Raw genomic sequence first — 17,622 nt, 5'->3', positions numbered from 1 at the left:
TATCAGAGACCTTGTCCTAAAACATTAGGGCATCATGAACAATCTGTAGCCTCTGAAGAGGAGTAAGAATCTCTGCTATACAGGGCATGGAACAGAACCAAAAAACGTAAACCCCCTTGTCAACATGAGGAAGAGAAGAGGTGAGATAAGGATGTTTTAAAGACATCTTTAACACTACACATGCAGCAGCAAAACCATTCTACTAGGCCTGCTTCATATTTATAGGAAAAGCTTCATCCATTGTTAGTGCAATCAATGCCATGTCATAAATACAAGTTCTGTTTTGTACATGACTCTGATGTTTCAAAGCATTCACCATAGTTCACAGTGCTCTAGAGAACTGCTTAGGGGTCAAAACAAAACCAGTATCCGCAGAATGTGTATAGCTACACCTAACTGTAGTAAACATAGCTGAAGATATTTGGCATGCATGCAGCATCTGGTGTGAAAGAACTCAAGTAATTGACAAAACACTGCTCAGTATATGCCAACCAAAGCTTTATTCCAGCTTATTCCGCTGCTTTATAATGGCACCAAATGGGGGACTTCAACCCAAAACAATTATGCTCCTCTACACAGAAGAAAAAGCCTTCTCCTTCCACCCCTCAAAAGCATCAATTTTTTTAGAGGGGAAAAAGAAAACAGCACTTAAATTTTGTCTGTATTTTTCCTTGGTTTCAGGAATGTTGGAGGATGTCAGGATCTTCAGCTAAATCTGAACTGCGGTCAGTTTGTGTTTCTACAGGGAATAAAAACAGATTAGACCCAACAGAACATTCCCATAAACTTACATAAATCCACTATGTTGGTGACATTTAAAAGACTACACTTACACAAAGTTATTATGTAAGGGTAAGTTGCTTGATAAAACAGAACTGCCCAAGACGATGAAGCAAGCAGTCCTCCCAGATGTCAGTCATGAGTTCAAGTCACTTCTGTCCCTCAGTGGTCTTAGCATAAGCCCCTGCAGAAGGTTTTGTAGCCTGTCAATTTGTTATCTTCTACTCAAACTGCTTTTATAGGCAGTAGACCACAATTCTGCACTGTGTGGCTACCTGACCTTAGCTCACGTTTTCTGTGCTGTTGTTTGAGAGGGTGCTTATGCTAGTACCATGCAAAATATTCAAGGATACAGACAGTAGGCAAGAGTTTGGACAAATAGCAGCCAAAAAGGGAAAAAAAAACACCACTAAAACAAAGTGGTAAAGACTAAAAACATAAAAACCAAAACCAGCAAGAATAACCCTAACAATAATCCTCTGTTTCAGTGACGCAATTGAGAGAGGATTTGTAGGTTCATCAGTTTAACAATTTTAATCAAGTTCTTTTAACTACTTCTTTGTCCAACAGGTAACTAGATCTCAGTTGCAGGCTTCATTATTTGTTACCCATAAACCAATCAATTTTCAGTACAGTTGTACTGACATACAATTACCAACTCAGTCACTGAGAGTACAAATTCTATCTGTCCTTAAGTTTCATTCAGGCAACCACTGGTCAAACACAGAACAACTTGCCTAGGGAGGTTCTGGAATCACCATCCTTGGATAGGTTCTAGACCTGAAAGAAAGCTCCTAAGCAACCTGATATAATTGACCCTGCTTTGAGCACCTCAAAATGTCACTTTCAACCCAAACTGCTCTACAATTCCATAGATTACAGGAATAGTATATAATGGGAAATAACCTGTACAATTTTCCTTGGTACACAGAAGAGATGTTTGCCAGTAACACTTCAACATTGTTAAGTAGCAATAAAGGTGTATGTGTCCTATTCATAAACTATCCTTGCAACAATTAAAATGGTATTAAGGGATTGGGGCATTCAGTCCCAGACTACAATGCTTAAGAGTCTGCATAGCAGTTGCTCATTTTGCCTCAAAAACAGAAGCAAGAGTAGCCTGCTGGTGGCCAATGCTCAAAACTCTACCAAAAATCTGTAATTTAACTTTACTACCCAACAGCTTCTCCAAGGTGCTCAACACACTAGATTGAATAAATTGATCTCTAATCAAGACAAAGTAGCAGTTTTCACTGCATGTATTCACCATTAAACTAACAGTACATAAGCTAATAGCTCTAAGAAAACTATAACAACAGTATTAGAGTAGATACATAAGCTCATTTAAAAAAGGGTTTCAACTGCATTTTCTAACATAAAGCATTTTCTAGAAAACTAGAGAGTGTCCAAACACTGAATATGCAACCTGGGAGGTTGCAGGTAGTCTTACCTGGAAGTAAGAACACCTCTGATATGGACTGCAAGTTTTCTGTTGCAAGGGCTGTTGCCTAAACAAAACAGGATTCTGTTAGGAAGCCGTCACTGTTGCCAGGATAGTTCTCCACTGAAGTGCTCCCTTTAATACTAGACCAATTTTTTACATCAGCATTGCTAGGCTCTTACCCCTGTTTTCCACTTTAGGACTCCCTACAGTAGTCTTCTGTCCACTTTTTGCTTTTCTACAAAAACTGCATGTGTGGAATGAACTGGAAATTCATTATCAGTTATCAGTAGCATGCCTGACAACCCAAGTTTTGGATTCCAGACATAAGTTCTTCATTCACTGGTACTTCACAAAGAACACTGGTGAAAGGCTTACTATAATGTCCTAATTACTCAACAGCATTATCTTTCACAATTTATGATTTACCTGCCAGTTACATGCTCTACTGGCATGACCAGTCAAAAGCCACACATCAGCATTGGTCTACAGCTCTCGATTAATAGCAGTCTTCAGTAATGTTTATTCCATCAAACTGTGTTCATTAATCTGTTCCAAGACTCAATTCACAGTCCTCAGGCCAAATGTCTGACAGTTTTATTATACAAATCTATAGAATTTATGTGAACTATTTTTATCATTTACATTATAGAGATTTATATAAATCTATTATCTTCATAGAGATCGATTAGAGAGGAAGGACAGTATGTCTTAAAGAGAAATACCATGCTTCTAGCAGTTGGCATGAATGCACACATTTAGATTAGTGCTACTTTGCCTTTCTATTCCAATGATGACACAGGAAGAATCACAACTAACTCGAAGAACCTTTTTTAACTGCCAGTACAGGCCAGCCTGGATCAGTCCAGTCCACTGCCAGACCACCATACCTCAGATGATCTGCAAGCCCAGTCAGGAATGCCATTCCATATGTTCTTAGGGTCCACAATCTCCTCACTGCCACTGGAGAGATTCCAGACCTGTAGAGACAAAGCCGAATCATATCTAGCACAGCAGTGGATCCTGAGAATATACTTGGCAAATAAGACATAGTAACACACAATTGAAGACTCCCTGCTTTTCAAAAGGTTTTAAGCCTGAGTCTTGGAAGAGAGAGCAAGTTAACATCTAACAAAGCTGAATATTGCTACCAAATCTGCTCTACACTCTCCTGGGCTTGTAACTCAAGCATAGTGAGAGAGAAAGGCTGGAAAACACCCACTAGATCAGAACCAGTAGGACCCGATGAATAGGGATACCACTACATACCTGACACTAACACTTAGAGCTGAATTTGGCTTTCAATACCCAAGTAACCTACTAGCAAAAGAGCTGCCTTCCACTGTCTGAGGCACTCAGTCTTCCAAAATACTGCTTTTATTAAATGTCCTTTTGGATTTCCAATCATAAATTACAACTTAAAGGCTATTTTACATAGGTATGGTGTCTGTGCATATATGTATATACACACACACTCCCCCTGAACTGAAAGAAGGCTTAGCATTGATCTCATCGCTAAATAGTAGTAGAAAAGTACAGCCCATTAGCTTATGATCTATGGTTAAACTTAACTTTCACAAATCATTAAGACATTTCACTGAGTTAGGACTAGTTGTGCATTCATTATTAATTACAGTATAATTTAAGTTTCTTCAAGTTTCTACTGCTCTAGTACCAGTTCCTCAAAACATCTGTAAAATAATGCCAACTTTCATAAGCATTTAATGATAGCACAGCTCTATAGCAGAACTTCCAGGCAGAACCATACAAGTCTGTATCTCAAACAGACTGTATCTGGAGCCAGATCTTTCAGCCTTCCCAGTCAATGCAGGGGAATATAGTGTGAAGGGAGTATAAAGTGTTAACATAGACCATCTGCTCAGTTTGAGACACTACTGTTTCTCTATAGCCTAAGTCCAGAATCACCCTTTACAATACTAAGTCTTAAATTTTATAATAGACTTATGTAAAATACTCAAAGTTTGGAGGAAGACTGAAGAAGGACCAGATCTTAAGAATGCAGATAGAGTATTCAAACCATACTTACCCTGGTACCTTCTTCAGATACCCCCAAAATGCGAGCCTTGCACCACTTTAGAGAGGTCCACACCACACATTCAGAACCAACAGAAAAGCCCTTCAGGTTACAAGTATACTCACTGTATTCTACAAAAAAGATGGCATATTGATGAAGGAGGAACACAAACTCTCAAGAAAAAAAAAATTACCTCCCAATCCTGCTCCCATATTGTCCTGCCTCCCTCCAAACATTTACTTAACAAATAGTTGGAAGTTAAAAATTTATCATCCAAAACAGTTTCAAAAACGTATTTCAGGTTTGGAAATATTTCTTATCATAAAATCATTAAACTCTCAAAGATAGTTACTTTTAGACTGTTCCATTATTCCATGAGACACTACACTCTTAGTCTGATGTCCTTAGCCCATCAAAGCACACTGACATTAACACTAACACAGTAACTTCTCAAGGAATAAAAATTAAAGTTTTTCACAGAAAGAGTATTCTCATGTTTGAACATGCACATTTTTAACTCCTTAAAAATCAGAAACTTCACCTGCACTGCAGTCAGTCAAGTTCTCATTTTGCCTTTTTTCCACTTCTTCATCTCCAGGCTTACAGTCTGAAGACTGCACAGGTGTATTTCCACATTCTTTAAATAACTGAGTCAAGTCTTGTTTCATCCATTCTTCCACCTAACAGTCCTCTTTCTTCTTCTGCCATTCCTTACATTTGTCAGCTTCGTAGTCACCTGATTTTACAGTGCAAACAGGCCTCTGATTGGTTAAGTCTTTTGTAAGAAATGAAAGCTGACTTCCACTATTTGATCTTTGCGGTGAAGCATTTTTCAACCTTAATGAATCATCCTCCCCATCTTCCTGAGACAGCTGCACATCAGGTAGCATCAGTTTCAGAAGCTGCTCAATTTCAGCACCTAGCACGTCATGAGTCTTCAGGCCCAGGTTTTTGTCATGACTATCACCAGATGAAGACAGCCTCAGGCGAGAAGTCTCTACTTCCATCCAGTCTTGTGCTTTATGAATTACAGACAAATTCAATTCCAATTTCTCTTCCTTTTTTCCAAAGAAAGCTGAACATCAGATGGAATCAACTCTACTGTCTTCTCTCCATCACTAAACGGAGGCAACAAGTTCTCTCTCTCTAAGTGATGGTGAGATTTCAAATTTCAGAGCTTCCAACTCCCCCATCTGCTCACTCACAACTTGCAGATCAAATGATTCCCATTCCAATACCTCCTCTCTTGCTTCGCTGCCCAGAGCTATCTGTGTTTCAAGTGACTCTGTTTCCAGAGTTTTCTTTGTTTCTTCATCACAGGAAGATTGCACCGGAAGTGCATTTAGCTCCACTATGAACTCTTTCAGATCATCATACGAAGGGTACATTTGTAATTTATCCAGTTCTACTAATGTCCCTGTTTCATCACTTGAAGACTCTACCTGGAGCACTGGCAATCTTTGTGGTTCTTGTTTGTTTCCTAGGAAAAGCCTGCTTTCAGAAGCACTGCCTGTCAGTTCTGCTTTCAGATCAGCAGCCTCTTGAAACATTTCTCCAGATAATTCTTGTTCTGCAGCTTTCATCTCACTCCCCAAAATATGAAGACTACAGCCTCTCATTGTTTCTACTAACACATTGTTACTGCTGTCTTCTTCAGACGTTTCTTTACCAAAGTTACTTTGATACTCAGCTATTTCACGTCCATCATCAGCCTTCCCAGACACATACTCAGCAGCTTCCACTGATGCATTTGCTTCTATGATATTTAAAGACTCTGAAGTCACACCCAGGAAAGGGTGAGAACAAAGCAAGCACTTTCACTTTCTTCTTGAGCTAATAAACAAATACCAGTAGTTTCTTTTTTGAGACAAAGATCCACATCATTGTTTGAACACCTGTCTTCCTTTAAGAGGTCCTCAAAGTTTAAGAAAGCACTGTCACCAGTTACACCATAGGCCTTCCAAAAAGACTTCATCTCTTCGTTGATATTCTTGCCAGAAGCTTCCAGCTTGACAACAGACACAGGGACTTCAAAAGATTTATCTTCCTGAGTTTCCATTACTTCAATCTTCTAATAAGAGGTCTTTGGTCATACCATAAAACTTTTCTTTTGCTTCACTAATCCATGAGCCCTCTGAGGAACAGAAACCTGACAGACAACAAGCAAATGCTTGACTAGGTACTTTGAGCAATTCATGTGGAATCTGTTTGACCACTGTCATGCTAACAGCTTCCTCACTTCCATAGTCCACGTGTCTTACAACTACAACATCACCGTTCACACTGATGACTTTAGCTCTGTAGAACTTTCCATCTTCACTATATTTTACTAGACAAATATCACCACTTCTAATACAATCCTTCAAACAGTTTAGTCCAAGGTTTTCAGCTTCCTGTATTTTTTCCTCTATGTAGTCCATGTCTTCTGTATCAGCATTCTGACTCCAAAAGTATTCTGGACCATCTGCCACTGTGACATAATTTTTTACAGTTTGACCTGCCACTGGAAGCTTCCAGACAAATGTTTTATAATCACTTACACAGGAAATTTCATTCTGTGCCTGAGGCAGCAAAGGCTCACACACATTTACCATGTCACTGTTCTCTTTTCTATCAAGTATCTCTCTTGAACAAGTTCTTTCCCTACTTGTAAGATTTTCATCAGCTAAATCCACTGTTATTATACCTTGATGATCACTGAGAAAAACTTCCCATTTATCTTCAACCTTCTCTGCAAATTCACACGTTAGCAGAACTTCACTTGTTCTCCTGATGAAGACTGCTTTCTCTGCCCAGTCAATATTTTTCTTGCATTTAATTCCACGCAGGCAGCAGTGAGTGCTTATTGCAGGAATAGACAACAACTCTTCAGGGCGTCTGTGCGCTTGACCAGCATTAATTACTGAAGTATTACCATAATCAATGTATTGTATGCTTAATGAATTGTTAGAAGACTTCTCTTTTACTACTGCTTGATACCACAGACTGTCTTCTGGATAAACAGCACTGATTAGGTCTCCTACTTGAAAAGGCTGTCCACAAGACTTCTTTGTTGGTGTCCTATTGTTTAAGCATTCTGAAATGCTGTTAAGCTGAGTCTCATCACTTTCCAGCTGAACATAAAAATCCAGTGGATCATTTACATGAGATACATACACTAACACTTTAAGAGCTGGGACTATCTTCTGTTGCAGTAGATCAGAAGCATTTGTAAGCATTATGGACCCATCTTTGGCATCAGTTTTAATATCTGACTGTGTACCCACCTGGACAGAGAGCAGAGACTCCTCCCCCACTTTATCTAACAAAAAAGAATCCTTCTTACTGCTAAGCATTTCATCAGATTCTGGTGATCCAGCTGCCAGATATCCCTTCCTAGCAGACTGGAAAAGGTTTGCATCATCTTTGAAGAGACCTTTGCTAGTGACACCTCCTCCTTGGGCTTCAGATGTGCATTTTTTTCCTTCTACAGGACTACCTGTATATAAAAGGGATTCTGCAGGCTCATTCATCTCATTTACATCTGTATTTCTAGAGCACAAAGTTTCATTTTCTACATGCCTACACAATCCTGTGTTGTTTATTAACCTTAACTCCTCCTTCAGTTTTGCATTAATCTGAGTACTGCCATGAAATAACTCAACAGTTTGCCATCAGATTCCCTTCCTACCACTATCGCTTTTAATTGCCTTTCTAAGACAGCTTGCTTAAACATGTTGTAGCTTCTTTGGGAACATGAGCTATATTAGGTAAGGAGCATTTTATGGCCTGCATTGGCAAAAACAAGATATCAAAAGCTTCACTGGGTAAATATAGCAGCTGATCATTCTCTATGGTCTCTGTATTCCCAAAATCCACAAAGAACACTTCCATATTAGGGTTTGTTTGTGTAACTACTCCCCTGTACCACTGATCATCAGTATACTTTGCTAGACACAAGCTCCCATGCTTTTGCAAGGTTTTTAAGCTAGTCACTGTTTCACAGAAGCGACTGATGTCATCAGTAAGCTGTGCTAAGACATCTGCATGTCTTTCAAGTTGGCAGTAAAATGTCCATGGATCTTCAACGTGTGCAATATAAACGTCTTCCTCACTACCAATTTTGATATCATGCATAGAGTAGTAGTAAGAATGAAGCTGAAACGAGGGTATCAGACACTTCTGAGGAGACAAATGCTTGGCCACACCTCTCAGTCAAAAACTGGCAAGCACTCTGAAAAGGTGTCCTTAAGTCTACAATGTTAAACAGTTCCTTATCTCTTACTGAAGCCAAGGCAAATATTGTACATTTCATTTCAACATGAGAGGAAGATGCATCAACAAACTCCTGAAAACTCTGAATCGCTTCTGTACTCCAAGCAAATGGATCCTGATCATTTGCTTGGATTATGTTGTAAAGGCTGCACCTGAAAGCCTGAGCCTCTAACCTAAGAAAGCATTCGTTAGTTGAGCGGAGGTTTGTTAGAGAGACCAGCTCTCTGTTGCCATAGTCAACATACATGACTTCTACTTTTTCTGCAGAAGGGACTTCACCAGTAATTAAAGCCCTGTACCAATTTTCATCCTCTGAGTACCGGGCTAAACATACAGAATTTGGCCAAGCATGGGGGTGGGATGAATTTTTGCAATACTCCTGAATTTCATTCATTAATAACTCAAGGTCATGGTTATTTCCACTTAACTGACACCAAAAGTAACTTGGATTTTCAACATAAGACACAACTACATTAACTGTACTTCCCACTTCTAACTGACCTCTGTAAGAGGAGCTTGACTTCATTTCCACATAAGCCCGTCTCAAAGAGACAGGCAGATTTTCCTTGCCATCATAGGTCTGAGCAGCAACAGACTCATTCCTTTTAGAATTGTGAACATCTGCCACAGGGCTCTCTCTGACCATCACAGCCACCTGAGGATTAAGTGCTCTATCACGTCTCTTTAGATTAGATTCTTCTGGCAGCTTCTTTGCTGCATTTATTTGGTATTCCTCCCTAGCACATGCTGGGGCAGAAGCCTGACTCACAGCCTCATCAGATGATTTCTGAAGACTTTCAAGTATTTCACACCTCTGGTATTCAGCATACCCTCCCTGGCCATGAGTTTACTTACACTTTTCTCCCCTAATCGGGACTGGTCAAAGGTTTCAACCAGGTATTTGTCACCCTGCGTATCCAAACAATGAACCTTTAGTCCCTTGTCCAGTACAATCTCTCTGAAGGCAGACACTGATGATTCACTCCAAGTCCCTCCCAAAGGGGAGGCACCTGCCAAACAACACTTGAGAGCTAAAGCAGGTAGTTCCCTGAAGCAAGGCAGCAGCTCCTTCACCACACACCGATTTATGGTTTCCAAATTGCCTCTGTCCACCAGGTGTATTTGTACCCCACTGTCCAGTACCCTGGTGATCACCGCTCTATAAAAGGCACCATCTTTCCCACTAGCACAACAAAGGGATCCAGGCTGCAGGTCCCACCCAGCACCACCCAACTTTGTGGCATGAGAGTAAAAATTCCGTATGTTCTGCTTCAGCTTCCTGAGGAGCTGGCAATGCTCATGGAGCTGCAGCCAGAACTCAGATGGGTCTTGGACATGAGAGACCTGCACATTATAGAACACATCCAGCTTCAGATGAACACCAACTACAGGAACAGAGGCCAAATCTTTGTGAATTAAAGCAACAGGAGGTACTCCTGGTAGCAATTCCAACTCTTCAGCTGCAAACTCTTCTAGCTGCTCCCCAGCCTCAGTTTGGCTCACTAGGCAGCATGCCTGCACTCCAAAAAGATGGTTTAAGTTGGTGCCATGTTCCCCATACAAGATCACATAATAGAGATGCTCAAAGGAATTAAATGCCTTGATGACAGCACTCACTCCTTTGCCTAGCACCAATGCTTTCAGCTCCTCGGTTTGCGATGGGGACCAGCCATGACCCCCATCTGAGATACCCTGAAGAGCACATGCGTATGTCACCACAGGCATGCGAAAACACTCAGCAGGCAAATGACACAAGTTAGCTCTGGTCACAGTCTCCTTCTTGCCATAGTCCACAAAGATCACTAGAGCCATTTGCTCCAGCAGGAGTGCATGGTACCACTGGCCATCTATGCCACGGACAGCACAGAGTGAGCCCACTTTGGGCAATAAATCCAGCTCCCACTGATCATAAGTGCGCCACATAATAACAGAGAGATTATGGATCTCCTGGGACAGGCTCTGCAACTGACAGTAGATGTGGTGTGGGTCAGAAACGTGGGTTACTAAGACAGGCTCCTTCACACCCACCTGAAGCTGTGGGTAGAAGTAATCCAAGGCAGGTGTCACAAGCTGATATGAGAGCAAAACACTAAGCAGCTGTGTCACTGCAGATGTTACAAGGGAATGTGCTAGAGGCTGCAGCTTGAACTGATTCCTTAAGTGGCCAGAAGTTAGGCACCATCTCAGAACCTAGCAGAACCAACTGGGAGGGACCTGCCTGGCTAGGCCTAGGGGATGCATCTGCGTCACAAGCTGGGGTAGCTGAAGCACTATGAGCTGGGGTATCACAACCTCCTGCACCAGACCAGACACCTCCTTGCCATGCAGGCAGCTGAGGAACTCCATAGCTTCTACTGTCCAGGTGGAGCCTGGTACATTCTCATAGGTTGCCACCCTGGAACCTCCAGCAGGCAGGACATCAGCCACAATAAAGCCCAGCACTTCTGGGGGCAGGTGGAAAAGCTCCTTGAAACCCTGCACCAGGTAACAGGCAGATGTGACAATTGTGCAGCCCTCATCAAACAGGAACACACGGTACTGCTGGCCATGACGACTCACCACGCAGCAGTGGTACCAGTGTCCAACCAGGCCCAGGTCTCCAATGTGTAGCTCAGCTCCACTGGCCGCTCGCCTGCTGGAACCTGGGGCAGTCGCCAGGTGCTGCCTCACCATCACCTGGATCACACTGTGGAGCTGGACAGTCAGCACTGCGCTCACCCAGCAGCCCCCAGAGCCACAGGATGGGCACCTCAGGCCGTAGGCACAGACCCGCAGGGCCACGGTGGCACCAGGCTGCAGCATCCCCAGCGTGGAACTCATCCCACCGGCTCAGCCCTCGCCACCTGCAAGACGCCGAACTGCTGGCCCACGAGGCCCAACTGCCACTCCACGAGACCCCAGGACTGCCCCCTTCCCGCCCCAACCTCATACAGTATGCACTGCCCACGTGACCCGCGGGAACCATCTGCACAGCTGCCCAGGTGGTCGAGTCCATTTTGATCACCGCGGGGGTGAAAGGTGAACAGGAAGGGCAGAGCGGATTATTATCCCCCGGGCCGCTCCTGCTACATCGAGACAGCTAGGATTCGTCACAAAGGACACCTAACCCTAACCCTAACTAACCCTAATCCTAAACCCTAACCTTAATCCCCTAACCCCAATCCCCTAACCCTAACCCTAACACCTAACCCTAACACTAACCCTAACCCTAACCCCTAACCCTACCCCTAACCCCCGAACCATAGCCCTAACCCATGACCCTAACGCTACCGCTAACCTTAACCCTAAACCCTAACCTTAGTCCCTAACCGTAACCCCTAACCCTAACAGCTCCCTAATCTCAACAGAAACCCTAACCTCCTCCTTCTCCAACGGTCTAACAACAACAACTCCTCCTTCTGCCACGGTCCAACAACAACTCCTCCTCTTCCAATAGTCCAACAACAACTCCTCCTCCTCCAACGTCAAACAACAACTCCTCTTCCTCCTCCTTCAACAGTCCAACAACTCCTCCTCCTCCAACGGTCCAACAATAACTACACCAACTAACCCTATCCCTAAAAAATCCAACTAAAAATTCCCCAGAATATCCTGCAGAGGCCCCGAGATGCCTCTATAGGCCTCCCAATTCCCTTTGATACCCCCAGATCCACCTTACATGCCAACATTCCCCTTGAAGAGGGGCAGCAAGACTGACCAGTTACAGGGCTTCTCCCACCCCTGTGTGTTGGGAGCGGCTCAGCTGGCCTCTATTCAGAGGTTTTACCATTCGGCGTATTAAAAAAATTAAAATAGTAGATTTTCCTTTGTGTGTGTTGTGGGCTTTTTTATTTACAGATACACATTTTATATTTCTGTTTCAAAATCCCATGTGGCTCCACTGAGGATTTGCTTTTATATTCTGGAAGCTTTTCTAGATAGTAGAAGAAATACAGTGGGGGTCAACCCAAAGCCTTTTTTCATACAAATTAATACCATCCTGTCATATCCAGGTAAACCAGAGAGCTTTGTCTTTGCTGGAACACCTCACGCTCATACTTACAGTTTTCCAGGGGTTTTAATCCCCTCTAAGAACGTTCCAGGCATTTCAAACTTTCAGGGCTGCAAGCAGCCTTTTGGGGAGGCTGTCCCCATCCCTCACTCACCTGCTGCTCTGCTGCATCCTCACCCACCCCCACATGGCATCACAGAATGAAAGACAGAGACAGCTGAGGGGCTGCCCTCCTTTTTTTTTTTTCACTTCAAGCCAGGGACACCCTTTTCAGTGAGATTTGCACCTTCAGCACACAGCTGAGTTTTTGCTGTGCTACTCTGAGGCTGTTGCACAGGCCTGCATCTGCAAGCGTATCACATGTTACCTGGGATTTACTACCCAGAGATCACCTTACAGTCGGTGCATTTCTCACTGGCAATCACCAATCTCTTCCGTCTGTTGCTCTAATAAATTAAAACTTTTATGGTTTCAGCTTTCAGAACCTGTGTCAGTCCAAGCCCTTGCTAGGGCACCAGAAATGAGACAAACCTTAATGCTGTCAAATAGTTCCAGTAAAAGTCCTGGTACACTTACATGGGCAGCCATCAGGATGGCACCTGTGAGGTGACATCAACCCAGCTCTGGAGCTGGGCATTCTGAGTAGCTGAGAACTAGGAAACTTGGGAGGGCATTAGGAGCACTAGGAAGGGAATTTGAAATTACTGGGAACACTGGGAGGGACAGAAAGAACACAGGGGCCTTACTAGGAGAGCACTTAAGAGTTACTGGGAGCAAACTCCTCCTGACTCTTCCAGAGCACTACAGACCAACAACCCCCCTACCCCCACTGTAACTTGCCTGCAGCCCCCCTCTGCTCTGCTTCTTGCTACCCCCTGCCACTGCCCCCCCACCAGGTCCAGGAACTCCATCACTAGTAGGGCCACAGCAGAGCCCTGCAGCTAGTACAGAGGAACCCCAGAGAGCAGCAGAGGCTGGCACTAACCTGGTGCAGACAGAGCAAAAGTGCTGGGGGTCCGAAAGGAGCCAAGGAAAGCCCAGTTTGGCAGAGCCACTGTCCTTTCAAAGGGAAGAAAAGAGCTGCAAAAATTCAACTCACCCTAACCCTAAAAATCCAAATAAAAATTCCCCAGGAGTGGTGGGTCTGGAAGGGCACTGAAAAGGGGGTCTAGGCTTTAATGGGAGCACTAGGACCAACTGGGAGGCCACCGGGTGTTACTGGGAGCCCTGGAAAAGGATTTTAGAATTACTGGGAGCCCTAGGAGGGGGGGGGTGGGATGGGGAGGGGAGCATTTTGGTCACACTATGAGCACTAGGAGGACACTGGGTACACACTGGGTATTACTGGGAGCAGCGGGAGACACTGGGCAGCACTTGGTGTTACTGGGAGCACCGGGAAGAGAGTTTGGAATACTGGGACACTGGGGTCGCTACTAGGAGCAATGGGAGCACTGGGAAGGAGATTAGGGGGTTACTGGAAGCACTAGGAGAACTGTGAGGGCACTAGGAGCACTGCGGAGGGAATTTGGGGCTTCTGGGAGCACTGGAATGGCTTGAAAACACTCGACCCATACTGGGAGCACTGTGAGGAGCTGGGAGGGCACTGGGAGCACTAGGAACGAAATTTGGAATTACCGGCACGACTGGCAGAACACTGGACTCATACTGAGAGCACCAAGAGAAACCAGGAAAACAGTGTTACTAAGAGCAGACCACTCCAGACCGCTGCAGACCGACACCCTACCCCGATCCTCCCCGCCGCCGGCGGCTCCACACGGTCCCAGGACCAGGAGCTGGCACAGAAGAATCCCAGAGAACAGCAGAGGCTGGCACAGGCCTGACGCAGAGCAGAGAAGCCAGGAAACCTGGTGGCTAGGGCGACGCAACGGGTGACATTTTGGTGAGGTCTGCGCCATGTTGGTGCGGCCGGCGCCATCCTGGTGAGGTGGGCGCCATTTTGGTGCTGTCGCCGCCATTATGGTGAGGTGGGCGCAATTTTGGTGCGGTCAGCGCCATCCTGGCAAGGTCTCCACCATTTTGGTGCGGTCGCCACCATTTTGGTGCGGTTGCCGCCATTTTAGTGCGGTCAGCGCCGTTTTGGTGAGATCTGCGCCATTTTGGTGGAATCGCCGCCATTTTGGTGAGGTCGGCGCCATTTTAGTGCGGTCGGCGACATTTTGGTGAGGTCTGCGCTATTTTGGTGCAGGTAGGCACCATCCTGGAAGGGTTTGCGCCATTTTGGTGAGGTCGGCGCCATTTTCGCTCCTCAGAAGAGACCAAATGGAAAAAGAAATTTGGTGCTAGGAGGTTCCCTTCATGTGTTAGCCCCCAATGCTTTTCTTTGTCTCTGTGCAGCTTGTAAAGCACCTTTTTGACACATGCTTAGACATGGCTGTAACTGGGGACAGGAAAGAGCTAGCCCAGAACTGCAAGCTCCATTTAGACTCTCTCCTCAAAAGAGACCAAATGCAAAAAGAAATTTGCTGCTAGAAGGTTCCCTTCATGTGTTAGCCCCCAATGCTAACCCCCTAAATCTAACCCTAACCCTACCCCCTAAACCTAACCCTAAATCCTACCCCTAACCTTAACAACTAACCCTAACCCTTACCCCTAATCCTAACCGAAGACCCTAACACTAACCCTAACTTACCCTAACCCTAACCCTAATCCCTAAACCTGACCCTAAGCATAGCCCTAACCCTAACCTAAACACTAACCCCTAAACCTAACCCTAACCCTAACCCTAAACCTAAGCCTAACCCTAACCCTTACCCTAACCCACTAACCCTGAACCTAACCCACTAACCCTAATCCTAACCCTAAATGTAACCCTAAACCAAACCCTAACACTAACCCTAACACTAACCCTAAACCCTAACCCTAATGCTAACAGTAACCCTAACCCTAACCTCTAACCCTAACCCCTAACCATAACCCTAATCCTAACCATAACCCTAACAAAAACCCCTAACCGTAACCCAAACGCTAACCCTAACCCTAAATCCTAAGCCCTAACCCCAAGCCTAACCCTATGTGATGGTTTGAAACTGTCTTTTTAATTTTTCCTTGCAAAGTTCAGAACAGAGAAAGTGAAAGAATGTAAATAAGTCACTATTGAGGTTAAGAAAGCAAAATACTGATTGTTCTAAACACTTCCATTGGATAGATAGAAATGTTTAAGAACTATTACCCAAAACAAAGTAGGGACTCTGCACATTCTGCGTTCGGCAGTGGGGGCAGTTGCTGGGCTGTCTGGTTGCTGTTTCTTCTTCTCTTCTGGCTGAAGATAACACGTACTGACCTTGGCAGCTAAGTTAACAACTTTCTGATTAACAAACTCTGCTTCTCTGTCCAGGGAGGTCTGGGGGGAAGCTCCTGGGAGAGAGAGGCCCCTTTGGGAGGGTCCCCATGGGGGGAAGCAAAGGGAGATCAGTTGTGCTTTTCTGTTGATTGTATATATTTGTGAATGTTGTGAATTTTGTATATTTGTACATATTCATTGCATTTCATTGTAGATTTTAGACTCTGCTTGTAAATACAGCTTTTCATTTGCTTCCAGACTGGGCTAGCCTGGTTATTGTCGGTGGGGGGGGAATTTCAGCTCACACCGACACACTTTTTATTCTTGGCGCTCCAACTCGGGGCTCAATTGCTTGTGATTTATTTCTGCTCAGATTAGGAAGCAAAATGAAGCTGTTTTGGATTCTGAGTCATTTTATTTCATCTATTATCGGTGCAGTTGTCTACAGATGTGCCATTTCTTGCATGATAGACAAGATTGTGAGATATGTGGCATATAAGTCATTTCTTTGGGTTAAGAACAAGTTACTGAATGTTGGTGAATTCTGTTGTGGTCTTATTGGGCTAAGAAGCTATGGTAACTCAACTATGGATCTGCTAGCAGACACATTTGAGTTTGTTACTCCTCTTACAACTACAGAGGGTCTTTGGAACCAGTGGTACCCTAGATATCTTGTGCTTGCCTTAATTTTGTTGCTTCTTGGAATAATCATATGGCTACTGATAGCACTGTGTCAAGAAAGACATAAGGCTACTTGCTCTTCCAACTCTGCTGTGAATGTGAAAACCAAGCCAGTAAATTTGGTGGCCACTGTAACCAGAAAGCGTAAAGGAGCTGCAGGAGGAGATGCAGGTGCTGCAGGAGATGGTGCAGATGGAGATGAGGGTCCTTCTACTCAGGGTCCCTCTGTTAAGAAAGATCCTTCTGGTGAGGAAGAGAGGGTTAGCCTTAAAACTCTGGTAGACCTCTTGAGACCCCACATGGATGATGGAGATGTAGGTCAGGATGACATACAGTCAGCTAATGCACCCAGACAGGAAATTAGACATGTGAGGAAGGATTACATCAGAGGAGATAACGAGCCAGTCCTGTCTTGGCTAGCCAGGTGTTTTGATATGGGAGCCCCAGCATTGGTGGTAGGCGACAAGTCGGCCTCTCAGTTGGGGATGCTCTCAAAGGATACAGGCATAGACAGGCATCTAGGCAAGTGCATTGGTAAAGTTTCTCTGTGGGCACGCCTCCTACTGGCAGTCTCGCTGAGGTACCCCAGCAGAGATGATTTACCATGGAACCCTAAGCCTTGGACCACAATAGCTGAGGGAATCAAGCGTCTGAGAGAGTTTGCTGTGAGAGAAGTAATGTATGGAGATCATAAGACTCTGAATCCTGATGAAATTCCTGTTGGAACAGGCCTTGCCAAAAAGCTCATTAAGCTTGCTCCTCCTAATTATGCTACTATTCTGGCAAGCAGGATTGTGGCAAGAAATTATGGTGGAGTGCCTCCCACTGTTGGCCATTTCACTGACCAAATGAGGCAATTGGAGGATAGTCTTGCACGTACTTCTTTGGTTTCAGCCATTGAAACTTTGTCTGGAGAAATAAAGAATTGCATGAAAGAGCTGAAGGAGGAACTTAAAACCTCCATATCCAACTTGATGAAGGGGGATGATTCTGATTCCTCTTCCTCCAGGTGGATACAAGTTTCAGCTGTCAGAAACAGACGTGCTCCAAGGAGGCCATTCCAGAATAGGTCAAACCAAAACAGACAGCAGAGGCAATCACGTGGCAGTATCTGGATAACTCTGTGTGATCAGTTTGGT

General features: G+C 44.3%; 1 protein-coding gene across 1 annotated transcript; it reads right to left on the bottom strand.

The window, feature by feature from the left end:
• Window positions 1–677: 677 nt before the first annotated feature.
• TDRD6 (tudor domain containing 6) lies at window positions 678–11,330 on the bottom strand. The gene is given in 15 exon segments (XM_054383784.1): window positions 678–739; window positions 2,231–2,288; window positions 3,112–3,201; window positions 4,269–4,387; window positions 4,798–5,325; window positions 5,328–5,410; window positions 5,412–6,069; window positions 6,072–6,327; window positions 6,329–7,905; window positions 7,908–7,970; window positions 7,973–8,445; window positions 8,447–9,344; window positions 9,347–11,171; window positions 11,206–11,270; window positions 11,273–11,330. Coding segments are annotated over 15 exon segments (6,813 nt in total).
• Window positions 11,331–17,622: the final 6,292 nt, after the last annotated feature.

Source organism: Indicator indicator, chromosome 9, assembly GCF_027791375.1.
Source record: "Indicator indicator isolate 239-I01 chromosome 9, UM_Iind_1.1, whole genome shotgun sequence".
NCBI classification, from domain to species: domain Eukaryota; kingdom Metazoa; phylum Chordata; class Aves; order Piciformes; family Indicatoridae; genus Indicator; species Indicator indicator.
The sequence above is the reverse complement of the archived record's forward strand: the minus strand, read 5'-3'. Positions and strand labels throughout refer to the sequence as shown.